This window comes from Ylistrum balloti, unplaced genomic scaffold, assembly GCF_031769215.1.
Source record: "Ylistrum balloti isolate Yb309-2 unplaced genomic scaffold, AGI_CSIRO_Ybal_v1 Utg370828, whole genome shotgun sequence".
NCBI lineage: Eukaryota > Metazoa > Mollusca > Bivalvia > Pectinida > Pectinidae > Ylistrum > Ylistrum balloti.
In genome coordinates this window covers 269,141-291,916 of record NW_026782478.1, presented here as the reverse complement: position 1 = coordinate 291,916, position 22,776 = coordinate 269,141, and the positions used below count along the sequence as shown (strand labels likewise).

General features: G+C 38.5%; 1 protein-coding gene across 1 annotated transcript; it reads right to left on the bottom strand.

Moving 5' to 3' along the window:
• Positions 1-709: 709 nt before the first annotated feature.
• LOC132558804 (gelsolin-like protein 1) lies at positions 710-21,718 on the bottom strand. The gene is made up of 13 exons (XM_060223412.1): positions 21,599-21,718; positions 19,376-19,456; positions 18,459-18,532; positions 18,201-18,275; positions 14,760-14,831; positions 11,966-12,093; positions 8,677-8,785; positions 8,080-8,190; positions 7,559-7,645; positions 6,328-6,422; positions 6,077-6,155; positions 5,752-5,847; positions 710-1,463 (listed from the first exon to the last, which is right to left on the bottom strand). The coding sequence occupies exons 1-13, from the start codon at positions 21,603-21,605 to the stop codon at positions 1,368-1,370; spliced, it is 1,110 nt and encodes a 369-aa protein (XP_060079395.1). The 5' UTR covers positions 21,606-21,718; the 3' UTR covers positions 710-1,367.
• Positions 21,719-22,776: the final 1,058 nt, after the last annotated feature.

Genomic DNA, 22,776 nt, shown 5'->3' with positions numbered 1-22,776 from the left:
CTATTACTTTGCAATATATTTAAAATAAAGAAGTAGGTATAAAGTCCTTTCGATTTGTCTAAATTCTCATATTGATAGGATAGGAATTGCAACATCTTGGGTATTTCAAAGGTTTTATTTAGTCAACTTCATCATAGAGCTATTAATCATTTGGCTCGTTGGCGATAAGTATATGGCTGTGTGTATTTTGTTATTTTTTGTACCTATTTTGATTTTACTTTCAGTACTTTGATTAAGACTGAATCTGTTAACAGGGTATAAAGGTAGATAACCCATGCTGACAAACTGATGTAAGATGAGGGATAAGGCGGTGTTGTAGTCGATTACTGTAGTGTAATTTTGCTAGGCAACCACCTTGTAGCCATCTATGATGGTAAAGTAGTAAAGATCAGTGACAATGGATTGAAATTAACATTGACAGACTGAGATTTGTTGCGAAAAATTGAGACAAACATCGACATAGTACGTTCGTGGCCAAAATTTGATAATGGACACCAATATAGTTAGGTTCAAGGAGAAAATTTACATTGACATTGTAAGTTTAATAGTGAAAGATTGATATCAACATCTTCACAGTGAGGTTAATAGATAAATATTATTATCAACATCGACACAGTGAGGTTAATAGATAAATATTATTATCAACATCGACACAGTGAGGGTAATAGATAAATATTATTATCAACATCTTCACAGTGAAGTTAGCGGCTAAAGATTTAATCAACATCGAAATAATGAGGTTAGTGACTATAGACTGAGGTCAACATCGACATAGTGAGGTTAGTGGATTTAGACATCGGGATGAATTATAGTTCATGTACTATCATTTCATATACAATATTTAAAAAAAACGATAGTGAGTAGCATTGAAACCCAAACTTAAGTTTATTTCTTTGTTTCTTCTTCTGTTCTCTTGACTACAATAGACGTAACTTACAGATACAAAACCAATTTATTAAAAAATAATGACGATAATAATTGTTCAATGGCAGTGAGATGTGGCACAAGTTCTGGACTGCAAATTTATGAAGACTTTTTGTTACTATATATACAATGTAGTAGCACTTTTTTATATGGTCTATGAATTATCCTGAAGTCCATATAGTTCCTTTAAGTTGGGTGTGTTTTTTATTGTTCACATTTGTAAGTAAATAACATTATCAAAACTACTTTAAAGATATGGAATAGGAGATTTCTGGGCAAGTGCCTTTTGTTGAGTGTTATTCTAGCCATTTGACACAGATTTCTGAACAGAAAAAGTTCCATTTACAAAGGCTGAGAAACCATGAAGAGCCCGAACCCTACTCGGTATCTGCTTGAAGGGTTTGGTAATTATGGTCAGCGCTTGATTACAGTTACGTTGAGACTTATGCGGCCAGGGCAGTGTCGAACGCGTACTGTTTCGTACCCTCCTTCAGACAGGTGATAGGGATGAAAGGATGGCAACTCTTCATCAGGTAGTTCTGTATCAAAAATTATATATATTCTTCTTAAAATAACATTAACACCTTGATATATATTTTCATGGGATAGTTTACTTTCACTTATATAAATAATTTTTATGTTAATTAACGATTTTATCAATTAATTCTGTTGAATTTCTTATATAGTATATGTATAGTGTCAGAAAAAAACTACACTTCATCAGTTAATTCTGCATTTGAAATAATCATCCATATATCAACATTTACGTACAGTAAGTGTCGGCAATTAGAGGTTTATATATTTAGCATTACAACTGACATTAGAATCGACCTCAAGACACACAGGGGATATTTTCTTGTGAACGTATTAATGATACGATAGATAGTGAATTAGATTGCATAATGCAGTTCCTTTTTACTTCTGTGACTTGTCAGTGTTGCGATAGTCAAAAGTGTGGAAATCCAAAAGAGAAACTTGAACATATGAAAATGGACTTCAAGGAAAAACCATAGAAGGGGATGTGTATTAATCCTGTAAACCATATGTGTATATTCTTGGTGCGAGGAAGTAACACATATATAGACTACAAGCGAACCCCAGACTACAGGCAAATCTCAGGCAACCCTCAGACAACAGACAAGCCTCAGACTACAGACAAACCTCAGACTACAGGCAAATCTCAGGCAACCCTAAGACAACAGACAAACCTCAGACTACAGGCAAATCTCAGGCAACCCTCAGACAACAGACAAACCTCAGACTACAGACAACATCAGACTACAAGCTAACCCCAGACTACAGAAAAACCTCAGACTAGAGACAAACGTCAGCCTACAGGCAAATCTCAGGCATCTCTCAGACTACAGGCAAATCTCAGACCAACCTCAGACAACAGACAAACCTCAGACTACAGACAACCTCAGACTATAAGCGAACCCCAGACTACAGGCAAATCCCAGGCAAACCTCAGATAACAGACAAAACTCAGACAACAGACAACCTCAGACTACAGACAAACCTCAGACTACAGACAAACCTCAGACAAACCTCAGACTACAGACAAACCTCAGACTACAGACAAACCTCAGACAAACCACAGACTACAGACAAACCTCAGACTACAGACAACCTCAGCCAAACCTCTGACAACAGGCAAACCTCAGCCAAACCTCATACTACAGGCAAATCTCAGGCAAACCTCAGACAACAGGCAAACCTCAGGCAAACCTCAGACAACAGGCAAACTTCAGGCAAACCTCAGACTACAGGCAAACCTCAGGCAAACCTCAGACTACATGCAAACCTCAGGCAAACTTCAGGCTACAGACTACCTCAGACTACAGCAAACCTCAGACTACAGCAAACCTCAGACTACAGGCAAACCTCAGGCTACAGACTACCTAAGACTACAGCAAACCTCAGACTACAGACAACCTCAGACTAAACACAACCTCAGACAAACCTCAGACTACAGACAACCTCAGCCAATCCTCAGACTACAAACAAACCTTATACTACAGGAAAACCTCAGACTACAGACAACCTCAGACTAACCTAAGACTACAGACAACCTCAGACTATAGACAAACCTAAGACTACAGACAACCTCAGACAAACCTAAGACTACAGACAAACCTCAGACTACAGGCAAACCTCAGACTACATGCAAACCTCAGACTACAGACAAACCTCAGACTACAGACAAACCTAAGACTACAGACAACCTCAGACTACAGACAAACCTAAGACTACAGACAACCTCAGACAAACCTAAGACTACAGACAAACCTCAGACTACAGGCAAACCTCAGACTACATGCAAACCTCAGACTACAGACAACCTCAGACTACAGGCAAACCTCATACTACAGACAAACCTAAGACTACAGACAAACCTCAGACTACAGGTAACCTCAGACTACATGCAAACCACAGACTACAGGCAAACCTCAGACTACAGGCAAATCTCAGACAAACCTAAGACTACAGACAACCTCAGACTACAGACAAACCTAAGACTACAGACAACCTCAGACAAACCTAAGACTACAGACAAACCTCAGACTACAGGCAAACCTCAGACTACAGACAAACCTCAGACTACAGGCAAATCTCAGACTACAGACACACCTCAGACTACAGACAAAGCTCAGACTACAGACAAACCTCAGACTACAGGCAACCTCAGACTACAGACAACTTCAGACTACAGACAAACCTCAGACTACAGGCAACCTCAGTCTACAGGCAGACTACAGACAACCTCAGACTACAGACAAACCTCAGACTACAGGCAACCTCAGACTACAGACAAACCTCAGACTACAGACAAACCTCAGACTACAGGCACACCTTAGACTACAGGCACACCTCAGACTAAAGACAAGCTCAGACTACAGACAACCTCAGACTACAGGCAAACCTCGGGCAAACCTCAGACTACAGACAACCTCAGACTACAGGCAAACCTCAGACTACAGACAACCATAGACTAAACACAACCTCAGACTACAGACAACCTCAGGCAAACCTCAGACTACAAACAAACCTCATACTACAGGCAAACCTCAGAGTACAGACAAACCTAAGACTACAGACAACCTCAGACTACAGGTAACCTCAGACTACAGGTAACCTCAGACTACATGCAAACCACAGACTACAGGCAAACCTCAGACTACAGGCAAACCTCAGACTACATGCAAACCACAGACTACAGGCAAACCTCAGACTACAGGCAAATCTCAGACTACAGGCAAACTTCATACTACAGACAAACCTAAGACTACAGACAACCTCAGACAAACCTAAGACTACAGACAAACCTCAGACTACAGGCAAACCTCAAACTACATGCAAACCACAGACTACAGGCAAACCTCAGACTACAGACAAAGCTCAGACTACAGACAAACCTTAGACTATAGACAAAGCTCAGACTACAGACAAACCAAAGACTACAGACAACCTCAGACTAACCTAAGACTACAGACAAACCTCAGACTACAGGCAAACCTCAGACTACAGACAAACCTCAGACTACAGGCAAACCTCAGACTAAACCTCAGACTACAGGTAACCTCAGACTACAGACAAAGCTCAGACTACATGCAAACCTCAGACTACATGCAAACCTCAGACTACAGACAAAGCTCAGACTACAGACAAACCTCAGACTACAGACAAAGCTCAGACTACAGACAAACCTCAGACTACAGGCAAATCTCAGACTACAGACACACCTCAGACTACAGACAAACCTCAGACTAAACCTCAGACTACAGGCAAACCTCAGACTACAGACAAAGCTCAGACTACAGACAAACCTCAGACTACAGACAAAGCTCAGACTACAGACAAACCTCAGACTACAGACAAAGCTCAGACTACAGGCAAACCTCAGACTACAGACAAAGCTCAGACTACAGACAAACCTCAGACTACAGGCAAATCTCAGACTACAGACAAACCTCAGACTACAGACAAACCTCAGACTACAGGCAAATCTCAGACTACAGACAAACCTCAGACTACAGGCAAATCTCAGACTACAGAACTACAGACAAAGCTCAGACTACAGGCAAACCTCAGACTACAGACAACCTCAGACTACAGGCAAACCTCAGGCAAACCTCAGACTACAGACAACCTCAGACTACAGACAAACCTCAGACTACAGGCAACCTCAGACTACAGACAAACCTCAGACTACAGACAAACCTCAGACTACAGGCACACCTCAGACTACAGGCACACCTCAGACTACAGAGACAAACCTCAGACTACAGGCACACCTCAGACTACAGACAAACCTCAGACTACAGACACACCTCAGACTACAGGCACACCTCAGACTACAGGCACACCTCAGACTACAGACAAACCTCAGACTACAGGCACACCTCAGACTACAGACAACCTCAGACTAAAGACAAGCTCAGACTACAGACAAACCTCAGACTACAGGCAAACCTCAGACTACAGACAAACCTCAGACTAAAGACAAACCTCATACTACAGGCAAACCTCAACAACTAAGTTCACTAGCACCTTTTATCTCAAAGTAGTTTATGAATAACACACACGTGAATTACACTTAATAAAAGGTTCGTGAGATACGCTGAAAATAGCACCAAACAGCCGTTTCGTCCTTTGTTCAAATTTAGTATAAGCTAGTAATTTAGTTTGACTTAAACACACACGACTTACAAGCATCAAGTATTTCAACTAGTTTTGACAAAGTTTTCTATACTCTATAATCATCTTTCATATGTTTGAAATTCCACAAAAATGCTCCACGAAACAAACATCTATACATATACTTACGTGTGCGTATGTCATGGCATTCTTCTTTTCGGAGGAAGTACTTTGCTTGCCGATCCACACAAAAAGGCTCTCTGAGGTATCGTATATAAATACATCCTGTAATGATGGTTTATAGAAGTTTACCGACCGACTTTTACAGCAATACTATAATGTGACACTATAGAGATGTGATATAGTAAACGTCCATTAATACCAAATCGATCTACATCATTGTTGTTATCACTAGAAAGGATTACAAACCTAGCTATTGGTGAGGTCATTATCTTCTTTTTAATATTCTTTGATAATATTGCTAACACATGGAACTTCTGGAAACAAAACTTACATTGGTATCAAAATCGCCTCTGCTGATACTGCCAGATTTTTCCAGCTTCATGGACATTCTCCCGGAAGCGTCCGACACTCTGGAATAGGATAATATCACAACATGATGAACCTAATTCTGAGTTTGTTGATCAGATATATAAGGCACCAAAACTAAATCAGAGATAAACACTCGGGTAAAGTTGTTAAAATATATGAAAAAAATACGGAAATAGAAAAGGATGTACATGTTTATTTAATTCCAATTACTACCTGAATAATTTTGTTTCTTCCTTCATGGCTTCTTCAATGGATGATTGAGAAAAGTCATCTTCTTCGCCGCCATCTAAGCTGCGTAAAAACTCATGCTGAAAAGATACATAGCCATCCAATAACACGGACAACACAGTGACTAACAGTCAGACTTTTGGTCTGTGTACAAGTCCGAGATCTCTCTCAACATCACCCTCAATCTATTCCTGTCAGACTATCGACTGTTGGTCTGTGTACACGTCTGAGATCTCTCTCAACATCACCCTCAATCTATTCCTGTCAGGCTATCGACTGTTGGTCTGTGTACACGTCTGAGATCTCTCTCAACATCACCCTCAATCTATTCCTGTCAGACTATCGACTGTTGGTCTGTGTACACGTCTGAGATCTCTCTCAACATCACCCTCAATCTATTCCTGTCAGACTATCGACTGTTGGTCTGTGTACACGTCTGAGATCTCTCTCAACATCACCGTCAATCTATTCCTGTCAGACTATCGACTGTTGGTCTGTGTACACGTCTGAGATCTCTCTCAACATCATCCTCAATCTATTCCTGTCAGACTATCGACTGTTGGTCTGTGTACACGTCTGAGATCTCTCTCAACATCACCCTCAATCTATTCCTGTCAGACTATCGACTGTTGGTCTGTGTACACGTCTGAGATCTCTCTCAACATCACCGTCAATCTATTCCTGTCAGACTATCGACTGTTGGTCTGTGTACACGTCCGAGATCTCTCTCAACATCACCGTCAATCTATTCCTGTCAGACTATCGACTGTTGGTCTGTGTACACGTCTGAGATCTCTCTCAACATCACCCTCAATCTATTCCTGTCAGACTATCGACTGTTGGTCTGTGTACACGTCTGAGATCTCTCTCAACATCACCCTCAATCTATTCCTGTCAGACTATCGACTGTTGGTCTGTGTACACGTCTGAGATCTCTCTCAACATCACCCTCAATCTATTCCTGTCAGACTATCGACTGTTGGTCTGTGTACACGTCTGAGATCTCTCTCAACATCACCCTCAATCTATTCCTGTCAGACTATCGACTGTTGGTCTGTGTACACGTCTGAGATCTCTCTCAACATCACCCTCAATCTATTCCTGTCAGTCCATCGATTAAAATGATACGTATGATGTTTTAAAACTATTTGCATTTGATCAGAGTTTCTGGGTCCCGATCTATCTATAGAGTCACGCTACTATACTGAACACTTACATCCTCCTCTAAATCCCTCTCCTCTAGAACTTCCGACTTAGCCTTTCCTGAACGTTCTGATTTCAGTTCTGCCAGGTATTGGAGAGCCTAAACACAAACAAACAAACAGATAAACAACTAAAACACATTAATTTCAAGTAAACTCAACCTCTTCAAAGGAATCAGTATTAAGTGTCTTGTTGGGTTATAAAAATCCTGGTTTGAAGTGACATTGAAACCTAAAGTGATCGTGATCCTCCGATAACAATAGATCAATGACGTCATTTCTCCTGAGTATTTCAGTCACGACTTTGATAGAGACATTACTTCAGACGATTTTTACCAAAATCAAGATAATATCATATACAATAAAAATGGATTTCCATTTATCATCCATTAAAAATTGGTTTCGTTGCTGGAAGAGAACTCTCACGACTGCCTCTAACATTTTCTATGTCTTATTGGAGGAGATACTCTAAAGATGACATCGTTAAATACATTGATCAGTTACAGAGTTCAATATTTTTAATCAGTGAATGAACCTTCATTTTCTCGTCTTTGTTGCTCCCACTGCCGTTCCACTGGTAAATAGTCAAACCAAGGTCAAGGATGAAGACATCACCGGAATCTAGACGGCACTTCTGTCGGGGGATCTGTGGAGGGTATACATACAGATTAAATAGGACATTATAGATCTGTCAGGGATCTGTGGAGGGTATACATACAGATTAAATAGGACATTTTAGATCTGTCGGACATTTGCGTAGGGTATAGTTCCGTTGGGAATATAAAAAGCAATTTGAAATGGGGAAGAAAATCCAATGAATGATCAATTTTCAAGTGTTTTTACAGGGAGTCAACCAAATATTGCTTCTTACGACCAAGAAAATAACTGCAATATAAGATTAAACCATATACAATAACAAAAATTGTTAAACTGATTTAATTTTAGGTGCTTAAGACATTGGAATATTGTCAAACAAAAATCCAATACCGGTGTATGTATCAATACTCAATTATTAATCTTATACATCAGTATCCTGTTCAGTGTGTGAATTGTTTTGAAATATAGTATAAGCACCAAGTATTCTGACCACTGTTATCAACACACAACAACACCATATTGATAGTTCACTGACCTCCTTGACAACGACTTTATGTCTGTCCCCACAGAGGTGGAACAGTTTTGGTGTGTACGCTGTCGGTTTAACATGACGGAATCCGGTGTCTGCTCCCCCGTGAATATATCTAAATACAATACACATCTCATAAATATTACAGTTGGTAAATAAAACAATATTGTTTAAAGAGATGTGCCAAGCTTGGTTGATAATAAATTGGTATAGAGTTAGTTTTATAGTTGTACAGTGAGTGTAGTTCAGAAATGTGAAAATGTCAGACGTTGTTGTACTAACTTGCCAATCTTGTATGAGAGAGATATGTGGTTGGTAGAATGAATTGTAACACCAGGGTACATAGACTTGACTGTCAGAATGGATGGCATTATATTAAAGACGGTCCACAATAGTGAACAGATTTATATGAGAACTAGAAATTGTTGCTAACAATTTTGCGGCTTTTCACTTCTTTGGAGACAATCTTGGATATCGGACAGACTCCCCGAAAAACAGCACTAGTTTAAGTTAATCTCAGCTTCATTTACGGCAAACCTAAACAGAATTCCACAAGCTGACCTGCGCATTTCAAAAACATCCATTTTCAAAATGGCGGTCATGGCAGCCATCTTGGATTTCGTACCAACTTAGAAAATAACAAATCTTAGTCAGGACAAAAATGGTAGTCCTTCATCCCAGCATGCTGCAAGCCTAATATCAGTTCCCCCTTGCTTTTTGTTTGATCAAAGATGTTTGAAGATTTCATATACATTTGACACCTGTGACCTTGAATGTTAGTCAAGGTTATTCATAATTGCAAGCCTTATAAAACAACACCTGTAGATCAGTATATACTAAATACTAGTGCTCTACACCTTGTGGAAACTGAGAAGATTGTTTAACACTGGTACCCTATATTGTACATTTCAACAATGATTTCAAATTTGACCCCTTTCAGATATTGGAAGTTGACATTTTTCCTGATAACAATATATCAGAAAGTTTCATTGTTTGTTAATCTCTACAACATATCCAAACATGAAGTTTGTATCTTGAAACGTTAAGGAGATATAACTACATAATAACGAAGAAATACACTTTTTAATGGTTCAAACATATTTGACCCCTGTGACCTTGAATGTCGATCAAGGTCATTTATATTATCAAACTTTGTTGCCAGTTACATATGCTTCTTATCTGTGAAATATAGAACCTTTCAGAACTTGAGAAGAAGTTTGTCAAAATTTGGTGCTCTAAATAGCACTTTTCAACTTTGTTACCTACCGAAAACCGGAAGTTGAATTTTGATGGAAATTTTTCTTGTATCAATCGATAGAGAATATCCACAGAATATTTATGTCCAAAATTGAAGACTTTGCGCAGCTTAACAATTGAGATATTACCATTTAACGATATTTACATAATTGACCCCTGTGACCTTGAAAGTATATCAAGGTCATTTATATTATCAAACTTTGTTACCAGTTACATATCCTTCTTGTATATGAAATATCTAGTCTCTACGCCTTCCAGAACTTGAGACGAAGTTTTTCAAAGATTGGTACCCTAAATAGCTCTTTCCAAATTTGTGCCCTACCGAAAACCGGAAGTTGAACTTTTAGGAATGTTTTTCTTATGACAATCAATAGGAAGTGTCCACAGAAGGTTTATAATCAATTTTCATCATTGTGTGCCTTCTAGAAAGTGAGAAACTGTCATTTAACGATTCTTAGTTAATAGACCTATGTGACCTTGAAAGTGGGTCAAGATCATTTATATTACTAAACATTGTTGCCAGTTACATATGCTTCATATCTGTGAAATATAGAGCATCTAGGCCTTTCAGAACTTGAGAAGAAGTTTTTCAAAAATTGGTACCCTAAATAGCACTTTTCAACTTTGACCCCCAACCTCAAACCGGAAGTTGAATTTTGATGGAAGTTTCTCTTATATCAATCGACAGGAAATGTCCACAGAATATTGATGTCCAAACTTGAAGACTTTGGGCAGCTTAACAATGGAGAAATTACCATTTAACGATATTTACACAATTGACCCCTGTGACCTTGAAAGTAGGTCAAGGTCATTTATATTAACAAACTTGATAGATAATTAAACAGACATATTACACATGAAATATCATAATATGATTAAAACTGAGGTCAAGGCTTTGCATTTTAGAACTTGGCGGCCATTTTGTAATTCCGAAGTTAAACGTTTCAGAAGATAAAAAATATCTGAAAACACTAAATTTATCGGAAGGGTAAACGTTTCATAAGAACTGAAAACACTAAATTCATCGAAAGGACGTTCTGCATCGATCTGAAGGAGAAAATTTCAGGAAAATTCAAATTGAAAAAAAAAAAAAGAAATTTTTTTTTTAATTTTGAAAACTTTACCCCACAGCGAGCTTTTTTATTCGACATATTTTCTGATAACATGTCATGACAAAAATTTAGATAAGGAAATTCTCTACAAATAATATAATTGCACAAACTCTCCACAATGAATGGTTTTTAAGTTACAGCAGTTTTAATGTTTTTAGTTTATGACGTCATGGCGGCCATATTGGATATTTGACCTATTTGAAAATGTTCCTGTAACACCTTCAGACCTTATTTATAAACATACTAACAAAACCATCAACCTTTCTTTCACTCATCTAAAGACAGAGACTCCACAAAATACGGAAGAATAAAAGAAGAATAAGAAACATAACAAAACCAATAGGTCTTTTCACCTTTGGGTGAAAAACCTTTATTAGCTGGTTTGTAAAACTGAGGATCTATAATAGTGAACGGATTTGTCAGAGATTTAACTAGTTGGTAAAATTGAGGGTTGACAATAGTGAACAGATTTGTCAGAGATTTAGCTGGTTGGTAGAATAGAGGGTTGACAACAGTGAACAGATTTGTCAGAGATTTAGCTGGTTGGTAGAATAGAGGGTTGACAACAGTGAACAGATTTGTCAGAGATTTAGCTGGTTGGTAAAATTGAGGGTCGACAAATTAATCAATTACTAAAGATGAGAATGTCTGCAACGGTACTAAAAAAGGAACATATCTGCTAGAATTTCATAAAAAAATATGCAGTCTTGTTCTAAAATTTCTTATCCTAATTATAGGGTCGAGAGGTAGAAATTTTTAAAAATGCGACTTCAAGCAAACAATAACCACACAAGAAATGGCACAAAAAGTACTAATGTCTTATGCTTAATAGAACTACCTGACATGTTTAAGGACCTGGAATACGATTTATACATTCTAGATTATGCCTTTTAACCACTGATCTGCACTTATTATTAGATACGTACGTTAAGGTTTTGAAATAGGATTTGAACATGTCCGACTCGTGTTCCTGAACTTCTCTGTGCTGGATAGGTTTGTCGTCCAGAAATGTGTCCAGTTCTACAGTCTTGTAAGCCGCCGTCCCGTACTCGTCCTGTAATACAAATTCAATAATACATAAAGTATAATAACAAAACTTAAAGAACAAAACTATGCCTTATCAGGAGAGAAAAGAGTCTTCAACAAGGGTATATTACGATAGAAAAATCAAAATCATTTAATTAAATGTTTATGTATGTAAATTGTAAAAGTAGCAATTCATCTCGGGTGGCGCCTGGCCTCCTAAGCCAGTATGGCGTAGTTTCGCTCACCTTTGCTCCAAATATGTTATTATGAATTTTTTTTATATTTACATGTTAATTAAACCAGGTAAAAAATAAACGGCTTCCCCATTCTGAAAAAGGTATGCCAAGATTTTACAGCCAATTTGATTGTTCGGTATTCTTTCCTTGACATTTAGAGCAAACAGGGCTCGAGTTATGGATCATTTCTTTTATACTTTAGCAGTACAAAAAATACATTTTTGACTGCTTGTAGATAATTTTTTGTAAAAATTCAGCAGCTTTACAGTGTTCTCGGTAATTCGGCTGTAATGAAAAACAGTATATTCTAGGCAACTAGACACACACTTGAAAGAATCTTTGTAAATGACTTGGTCGAGAAACTTGCAGAAAAAGTGATAAACACTCTTAAATTGAACGTAGAGCAGAGCATGACTAGTGCAAGTAAAGGGGAGTTAGGGCAAAAACCAATGATAAGTAAACGGACAATAAAGCAAGGAATCCTGGGTAAGTACACAGCCGAAAAAGCAAGGAATCCTGGGTAAGTAAACGGACAATAAAGCAAGGAATCCTGGGTAAGTAAACGTACAATATAGCAAGGAATCCTGGGTTAATAAACGGACAATAAAGTTAGGAATCCTGGGTAAATAAATGGACAATAAAGCAAGGAATCCTGGGTAAGTAAACGGACAATAAAGTTAGGAATCCTGGGTAAATAAACGGACAATAAAGTTAGGAATCCCGGGTAAATAAACGGACAATAAAGCAAAAAATCCTGGGTAAGTAAACGGACAATAAAGCAAAGAATCCTGGGTAAGTAAACGGACAATAAAGCAAGGATCCTGGGTAAGTAAACGGACAATAAAGCAAAGAATCCTGGGTAAATAAACGGACAATATAGCAAGGAATTCTGGGTAAGTAAACGGACAATAAAGTTAGGAATCCTGGGTAAATAAACGTACAATAAAGCAAAGAATCCTGGGTAAGTAAACGGACAATGTCGCGAGGTACCTTGTGAAAGTAAACAGACAATGTCGCGAGGTACCTTGTGAAAGTAAACAGACAATGTTACGAGGTACCATGGGTAAGTAAACAGAGAATGTTACGAGGTACCATGGGTAAGTAAACAGAGAATGTTACGAGGTACCATGGGTCAGTAAACAGACAATATTGCGAGGTACCTTGGGTTAGTAAACAGACAATATCGCGAGGAACCCTGGGTAAGTAAACAAACAATGTCGCGAGATACCCTGGGTAAGTAAACAGAGAATGTTACGAGGTACCATGGGTAAATAAACAGAGAATGTTACGAGGTACCATGGGTAAGTAAACAGAGAATGTTACGAGGTACCATGGGTAAGTAAACAGACAATATTGCGAGGTACCCTGGGTAAGTGAATTGACATGTCGCGAGGTACCCTGGGTAAGTGAATTGACATGTCGCGAGGTACCCTGGGTAAGTAAACAGACAATGTCGCGAGGTACCCTGGGTAAGTAAACAGACAATGTTTTGAGGTACCCTGGGTAAGTAAACAGACAATGTCGCGAGGTACCCTGGGTAAGTAAACAGACAATGTTACGAGGTACCCTGGGTAAGTAAACAGACAATGTTTTGAGGTACCCTGGGTAAGTGAATTGACATGTCGCGAGGTACCCTGGGTAAGTAAACAGACAATGTTTTGAGGTACCCTGGGTAAGTGAATTGACAAGTCGCGAGGTACCCTGGGTAAGTAAACAGACATGTTGCGAGGTGCCCGGGGTAAGTAAACAGACATATTGCCGAAATTGACATGTGTTATCTGTGTGTTGTACTTGCCTATGTTAACATGTGTTACCTGTGTGATGTACTTGCCTATATTGACATGTGTTACCTGTGTGTTGTACTTGCCTATATTGACATGTGTTACCTGTGTATTTTACTTGCGTATATTGACATGTGTTACCTGTGTAATGTTCTTGCCTATATTGACATGTGTTACCTGTGTGTTGTACTTGCCTATATTGACATGTGTTACCTGTGTGTTGTACTTGCCTATATTGACATGTGTTACCTGTGTGTTGTACTTGCCTATATTGACATGTGTTGCCTGTGTATTTTACTTGCGTATATTGACATGTGTTACCTGTGTAATGTTCTTGCCTATATTGACATGTGTTATCTGTGTGATGTACTTGTCTATATTGACATGTGTTACCTGTGTAATGTTCTTGCCTATATTGACATGTGTTATCTGTGTGATGTACTTGTCTATATTGACATGTGTTACCTGTGTATTTTACTTGCCTATATTGACATGTGTTACCTGTGTGATGTACTTGCTTATATTGACATGTTACCTGTGTATTTTACTTGCCTATATTGACATGTGTTACCTGTATGTTGTACTTGTCTATATTGACATGTTACCTGTGTGTTTTACTTGTCTATATTGACATGTGTTATCTGTGTTTTTTACTTGCCTATTTTTACATTACTTACCTGTGTGCTGTATTTGCCAATCCAGAAATGAACATCATAGAGAAGTTCTTCTCCGAATTCGTTTTTATAAGTCTGAAAAATATTAAAGGAAAATTGATATCCTGTGCTCTGATCACATATACCATCTCCCACACTGTTGCTGTGACTGTACACCCCTGTGTGACAATTCCGACTAATAGTCCCTGTCTCTCACATATACCATCTCCCACACTGTTGCTGTGACTGTACACCCCTGTGTGACAATTCCGACTAATATTCCCTGTCTCTCACATATACCATCTCCCACACTGTTGCTGTGACTGTACACCCCAGTGTGACAATTCCGACTAATATTCCCTCACATATACCATCTTCCACACTGTTGCTGTGACTGTACACACCAGTGTGATAATACCGACTAATATTCCCTGTCTCTCACATATACCATCTCCCACACTGTTGCTGTGACTGTACACACCGTGTACCATTGACACATGTGTTACACTGTGTGTGACTGTACACACCAGTGTATATTACCATCTCCCACACTGACTGTACACACCAGTGTCTATCACATATACCATCTGTGTGCTGTGACTGTACACACCAGTGTGACAATTCCGACTAATATTCCCTGTCTATACCATCTACTCCTGTGTACATATACCATCTCCCACACTGTTGCTGTGACTGTACACACCAGTGTGACAATTCCTGTGTAATGTTCTTAACTGTGTATTCCCTGTCTGTTGCTACTCACACCAGTGTGATACCACATCTCTCCACACTGTTGCTGTGACTGTACACACCAGTGTGACAATTCCGTTATTCCCTCACATATACCATCTCCCACACTGGTGACTGTACACACCAGTGTGACAATTCCGACTTATATTCACTCACATATACCATCTCCCACACTGTTGCTGTGACTGTACACACCAGTGTGACAATTCCGACTTATATTCCCTCACATATACCATCTCCCACACTGTTACTGTGACTGTACACACCAGTGTGACAATTCCGACTACTAATATTCCCTCACATATACCATATACCATCTCCCACACTGTTGCTGTGACTGTACACACCAGTGTGACAATTCCGACTTATATTCCCTCACATATACCATCTCCCACACTGTTGCTGTGACTGTACACACCAGTGTGAAATTCCCTGTCTCTCACATATACCATCTCCCACACTGTTGCTGTGACTGTACACACCAGTGTACACCACCAGTGTGACAATTCCGACTAATATTCCCTGTCTCTCACATATACCATCTCCCACACTGTTGCTGTGACTGTACACACCAGTGTGACAATTCCGACTAATATTCCCTGTCTCTCACATATACCATCTCCCACACTGTTGCTGTGACTGTACACACCAGTGTGACAATTCCGACTAATATTCCCTGTCTCTCACATATACCATCTCCCACACTGTTGCTGTGACTGTACACACCAGTGTGACAATTCCGACTAATATTCCTCTGTCTGTGACTGTACACACCAGTATACCATCTCCCACCACTGTTGCTGTGACTGTACACACCAGTGTGACAATTCCGACTAATATTCCCTGTCTCTCACATATACCATCTCCCACACTGTTGCTGTGACTGTACACACCAGTGTGACAATTCCGACTAATATTCCCTCACATATACCATCTCCCACACTGTTGCTGTGACTGTACACACCAGTGTGACAATTCCGACTAATATTCCCTCACATATACCATCTCCCACACTGTTGCTGTGACTGTACACACCAGTGTGACAATTCCATATACCATCTCCCACACTGTTGCTGTGACTACATATTCCCTCACATATACCATCTCCCACACTGTTGCTGTGACTGTACACACCAGTGTGATAATTCCGACTAATATTCCCTCACATATACCATCTCCCACACTGTTGCTGTGACTGTACACACCAGTGTGACAACATATACCATCTCCCACACTGTTGCTGTGACTGTACACACCAGTGTGATAATTCCGACATACCATCTCCCACACTGTTGCTGTGACTGTACACACCAGTGTGACAATTCATATACCATCTCCCACACTGTTGCTGTGACTGTACACACCAGTGTGACAATTCCGACTAATATTCCCTCACATATACCATCTCCCACACTGTTGCTGTGACTGTACACACCAGTGTGACAATTCCGACTAATATTCCCTCACATATACCATCTCCCACACTGTTGCTGTGACTGTACACACCAGTGTGACAATTCCGACTAATATTCCCACACCAGTCACATATACCATCTCCCACACTGTTGCTGTGACTGTACACACCAGTGTGACAATTCCGACTAATATTCCCTCTCTCACATATACCATCTCCCACACTGTTGCTGTGACTGTACACCCCAGTGTGACAATTCCGACTAATATTACCATCTCCCACACTGTCTGTGACTCACATGTGATACCATCTCCTCACACTGTTGCTGTGACTGTACACACCAGTGTGACAATTCCGACTAATATTCCCTCTCTCACATATACCATCTCCCACACTGTTGCTGTGACTGTACACACCAGTGTGACAATTCCGACTAATATTCCCTGTCTCTCACATATACCATCTCCCACACTGTTGCTGTGACTGTACACACCAGTGTGACAATTCCGACTAATATTCCCTGTCTCTCACATATACCATCTCCAACACTGTTGCTGTGACTGTACACACCAGTGTGATAATTCCGACTAATATTCCCTCACATATACCATCTCCAACACTGTTGCTGTGACTGTACACACCAGTGTGACAATTCCGACTTATATTCCCTCACATATACCATCTCCCACACTGTTACTGTGACTGTACACACCAGTGTGACAATTCCGACTAATATTCCCTCACATATACCATCTCCCACACTGTTGCTGTGACTGTACACACCAGTGTGACAATTCCGACTAATATTCCCTGTCTCTCACATATACCATCTCCCACACTGTTGCTGTGACTGTACACACCAGTGTGACAATTCCGACTAATATTCCCTGTCTCTCACATATACCATCTCCCACACTGTTGCTGTGACTGTACACACCAGTGTGACAATTCCGACTAATATTCAGTTTGTTCTGTCAGACTTTTTATTAATTGTCTTATAAAGTTTAAGTTACAATTGTGTCCCGTGTGTTGTATTGTTATCTATATAACTGGGAACCAAGTCGTATTTTAGACTTCAACATTAAGGTTTTCAGCATCACTGAAGAATCCAGAAGTATGAAATAACAGTTAAATTCATTGTTTGGTTCTACTGTATCTAACCCTTAATTATCAAAGGGTGTTATTAAATTGTGTTACTTTGATACAATCTACCTGATCTACAATTGCCTTGTAAATTGGGACCAAACTAAGGATCTGGTTTACATAGGTATTATGGTAAGTACTATTTTATCAATACTTACGTTGAGTATAATGTATGAATCACCGTCGTAGAATTTTCCATAATCCTCTTTTGGCCAGTGAGTTACTTTGAATTTCTGTAAACAGAACATTTAAATTTAACATCTTGTTTATCCTGAACAAAAGAATTATATATTTACACAAGATTAGCCTATTCTATACTTGCTATTGTGAGAGAACGATCGATAAGATTTTGGAATTGTCAATTGTCTTTATTTAAGCTATAAATTTAACTGTAGTATCACACTACCCCCACCTACCACGATCCTCCAGATTTGCAGGCCTACTTTCTCTCCAGCCTTCCTCCATGCTGGCTCACTTTCAGCGGATTCCTCTGTAAGTATATTTATAACCTAATCAAGCAGATATTGATCCCTCTGATCAAAGAAATCAATAATATGATAAAAAAAAAACTAAGAAAGAGGGGAAATAAAATTTTGATTTGTGTTTAGAAAGACGTGCTTGACTGCGTGTTGCGAGTCAGTAACCCAATGGCTCGAATAGAACTCTTCCTCCCGGAAGTTACATAATGTAGCTTCCTCCCTGTCTGTACCATCATGGAGTCATTCATGAAAACATAAACCAAACAGGCAAACATTATACGGAAGAATTGTTTCGTCCTTGACCTGGAAAGTATTTTCTGTCGTATACATCTTCCCGTTCACATACATAGTACTTTGTGACGATTGCAGACTAAATAGTACAAGGATTTTTTTTAGATAGTTACTATGGTTAATGAGGCTTAAATCATTAATAATTTCCCACCGTAATTCCTGACAAGTTGTATCGACAACGTCACTTTACAGGAATGACAACAAAAGCCCGTTCTCAAGCTTCCAAATCTATTAAGCCCCATGGCGTTACATTCTTCCTTATTGAAGATATGATCCCATTGTGGATGTCCGCCAACACTATCAACACAGGATCATCCTTTTAAAACCTATAGTTTTAAGTTTAACAAATAAAATGTGTCAAAGAACGGATAATCATCCTAATTTTAAATGTCTAAATAACAAAAATATCCCCAACAGAAGAACAGAAAATAGCTTGAATCAAAATAGCCATACAGTGCATAAGCGTAGAAATAAGAAATTATTTTTGAAATATCGTGTAGAAATCGGAAATCAAAAAATGAAAAAAGGAGTCCAAATGGTGTTTAGGACATACAAATACCTACTTTTAACCTGTCTCTCTGTGTCCGAGCCAAACAGGGCGAGGTTTGAGTCTTTCCAGTCATACTGCTTCTGTTTTATCAACCCTGGAATAAAAAACACGCGTTACTTACCATTCACTTATCAAAGACTATTTAAAGTCCGCAACCACTCAATGGCTATTAAGGAACCATATTTACAGGATCATTGCGAAATGGCAATGGAATGAGGTGGGTGGGAGGGGAGATAACGCTGCATATCATTAAAACGTTATTAGTCTTGTAGATCTATGCGAGTAACCACTAATAGTTATATATTTTATGCAGCAATATTGTATATACCGTATCATATATATGCAGTGGTACAGTATCATATATATGTAGCGGTACAGTATCATATATATGTAGCGGTACAGTATCATATATATGTAGCGGGTATCATATATGTTTAGCGGTACAGTATCATATATATGTAGCGGTACAGTATCATATATATGTAGCGGGTATCATATATATTTAGCGGTACAGTATCATATATATGTAGCGGTACAGTATCATATATATGTAGCGGGTATCATATATATGTAGCGGTACAATATCATATATATGTAGCGGGTATCATATATATGTAGCGGTACAGTATCATATATATGTAGCGGGTATCATATATATGTAGCGGTACAGTATCATATATATGTAGCGGTACAATATCATATATATGTAGCGGGTATCATATATATGTAGCGGTAAAGTATCATATATATGTAGCGGGTATCATATATATGTAGCGGTACAGTATAGCGCTACGATACATTTGTAGTACTGTTTACTTGACAAGAATAAACTTTCTAGGTAAAAGATTTCCCCGTACATCCATCACGACTTACCACCATTTGTTATCAGGTAATATATACTGTATATGATTTACAAAACCTTTTTGCTACAAAAGATGCGAAGACATTTCCCCAATACTTTTTTTGAATTCTTTTTTGATATCATTATTTTCTAATGCAAAGTTACCTAACACTATTTCCCTTACAAGTGTATATTTTATCATTATTTCCTGTTATATCATACGCACGATCAAACGTTTGACATTAAATTTGACAACTTTGGTTACGTTACTATCAGGACCTTAGATGTTTTAACCCAGTATACAGGACATAGATATAAACAGGACAATTTTTGTGACTTGCTAGTGTCAATATAGTGTACATTATGTATTGTAGATTTAAACCTGCAGAGCGGAAACAGATTTAACTCTTGTTAAAATGAAAAGTATGTTAAATACGTAATCTATGGAGTGTGAAGAGACGGTATACATGATTTCTATATCAGAGACACAGCTATGACTTTTTTGTCTTGTTTCACAAAAAGATCAGCCTAGGACTACATAGACATGTAGCAACAAGGACCCGCATTCTCTGAAATAGCAGTGTACTTATAAGTAAATATTACATACTGAAAAAGACGTCCATGTGCTTTAACACGTATTTTCCTATAGTGGTAGGCACTTAATTGAAATCTGTGACCACGGCATACGTCAGTATCGAACACTGTACAGTAGTATTAGTACAAACCATAGCATTTCGTTTGTCAATTACCAATGATTTATAGAGATGGCAGACATCAGTATCGAACACTGTACAGTAGTATTAGTACAAACCATAGCATTTTGTTCGTCAATTACCAATGATTTATAGAGATGGCAGACATCAGTATCGAACACTGTACAGTAGTATTAGTACAAACCATAGCATTTTGTTCGTCAATTACCAATGATTAAAAGAGATGGCAGACGTTAGTGATTTATCAATCACTGTACAGTAGTATGAGTACAAACCATAGCATTTCGTTTGTCAATTATCAATAATTTATAGAGATGGCAGACATCAGTATCGAACACTGTACAGTAGTATGAGTACAAACCATAGCATTTCGTTTGTCAATTATCAATAATTTATAGAGATGGCAGACGTCAGTATCGAACACTGTACAGTAGTATTAGTACAAACCATAGAATTTTGTTCGTCAATTATCAATGATTTATAGAGATTGTTGATTATTAGGACAAATTTGGTAGTCTATAAATTGTTTACACATGAAGGTTTTTTTATATTGTTTTCATTAAGCTTTACCTCCATAGTAGTCCCTCTTCTTACACCAGGTGTATCACAATACCTTATATATATATACACTTGTTTACTTTTATACTAGCTTACGTTACAAACAATCAATTTGTGAAATTACCTGACATTGTGATGAGAGTACTTGTAGTCTTCAGAAAAACGGAAACTCTGAAAATAAATAAAGTGAAGTAAATTCACAGTAAGGAAGTTCCTGAGGGAAATATTTGTCCTCTGCTGGTCCGATCGTTCTCCGCTTTGCTGAACCGCTGACTGGTATACCACGTTCTACTATCCCTCGGCTTACTGATGACTAGGACCCGGACTGCAGTATGCTTGACAGAACTTCCGTACGTAAGTGTGTGTAAACTGTGAGATCATTTGTCCCGCATTTATTTGTGTAGTTTTAGCGAGATGATATATCATGCCTATTTCATCCGTGGCTCGGGTAACCGTGCCGTCCAATAGGCAACGAAGGAATTATTTTACAATACCCAGTAACGATTTCCAATACTTGATGTAGTTGGGATGCAATTTCACCTGGTATATATCATTTTGCACACTTACATTCGTGTTCATTGTCACGTTCATCACAAACAACGGGGACAGAGAAATAAAATACGATTTGTGCAATATCAAACTACTAAGCAAAAAGTCCCAATAGCCTTCTGATGTTGTATACTGTAGACATACGACGCAAAATAAGACCATTAACGGTGCTCAGAATAACGAGACGTACATGATATAGAACGATGTATGGACAGATGTCAGAGATTCGTCATGATATAAAGACACGTCTATCCGTGACTAAAAATTTGATTGGCATCAGGAAGTGAATCGTCGTGGTAAAAAACGTTCCTGACTAGTAAAGCTTTAACCTTAGTCATTAAGGATATCAATAACCACCAGTAACTAAACATATGACAAGGTCCGGGCGTGCGTCACCGTGATACAGCGCTGTGGACATGTACTGTACAAGTAAAACTAATGTTAAACTGTTGGCAACATGGCTAACTAAGACAGAAGGACACACCAAAGAAACGGTCAAAATAGAGACCAACTGACATATGGTAAGATATAAAAGCAAAAAAGTAAATAAAATAAAAAATGGAAGATAGAACTTCAGTCATATACTTATTTCTTGAAGGTAGATATAAAGTTCTATAATTTTGACGATACGTACTTTCAACAAAAGTAGAATTAGTAGTTCTATATTGTATTGTTAGGTATAATATATGATTTTTTTTATTTTAGAAGAAAAGTTTACAGCGAATTCAAAATAATAGCTATCCCTGTTCTCTA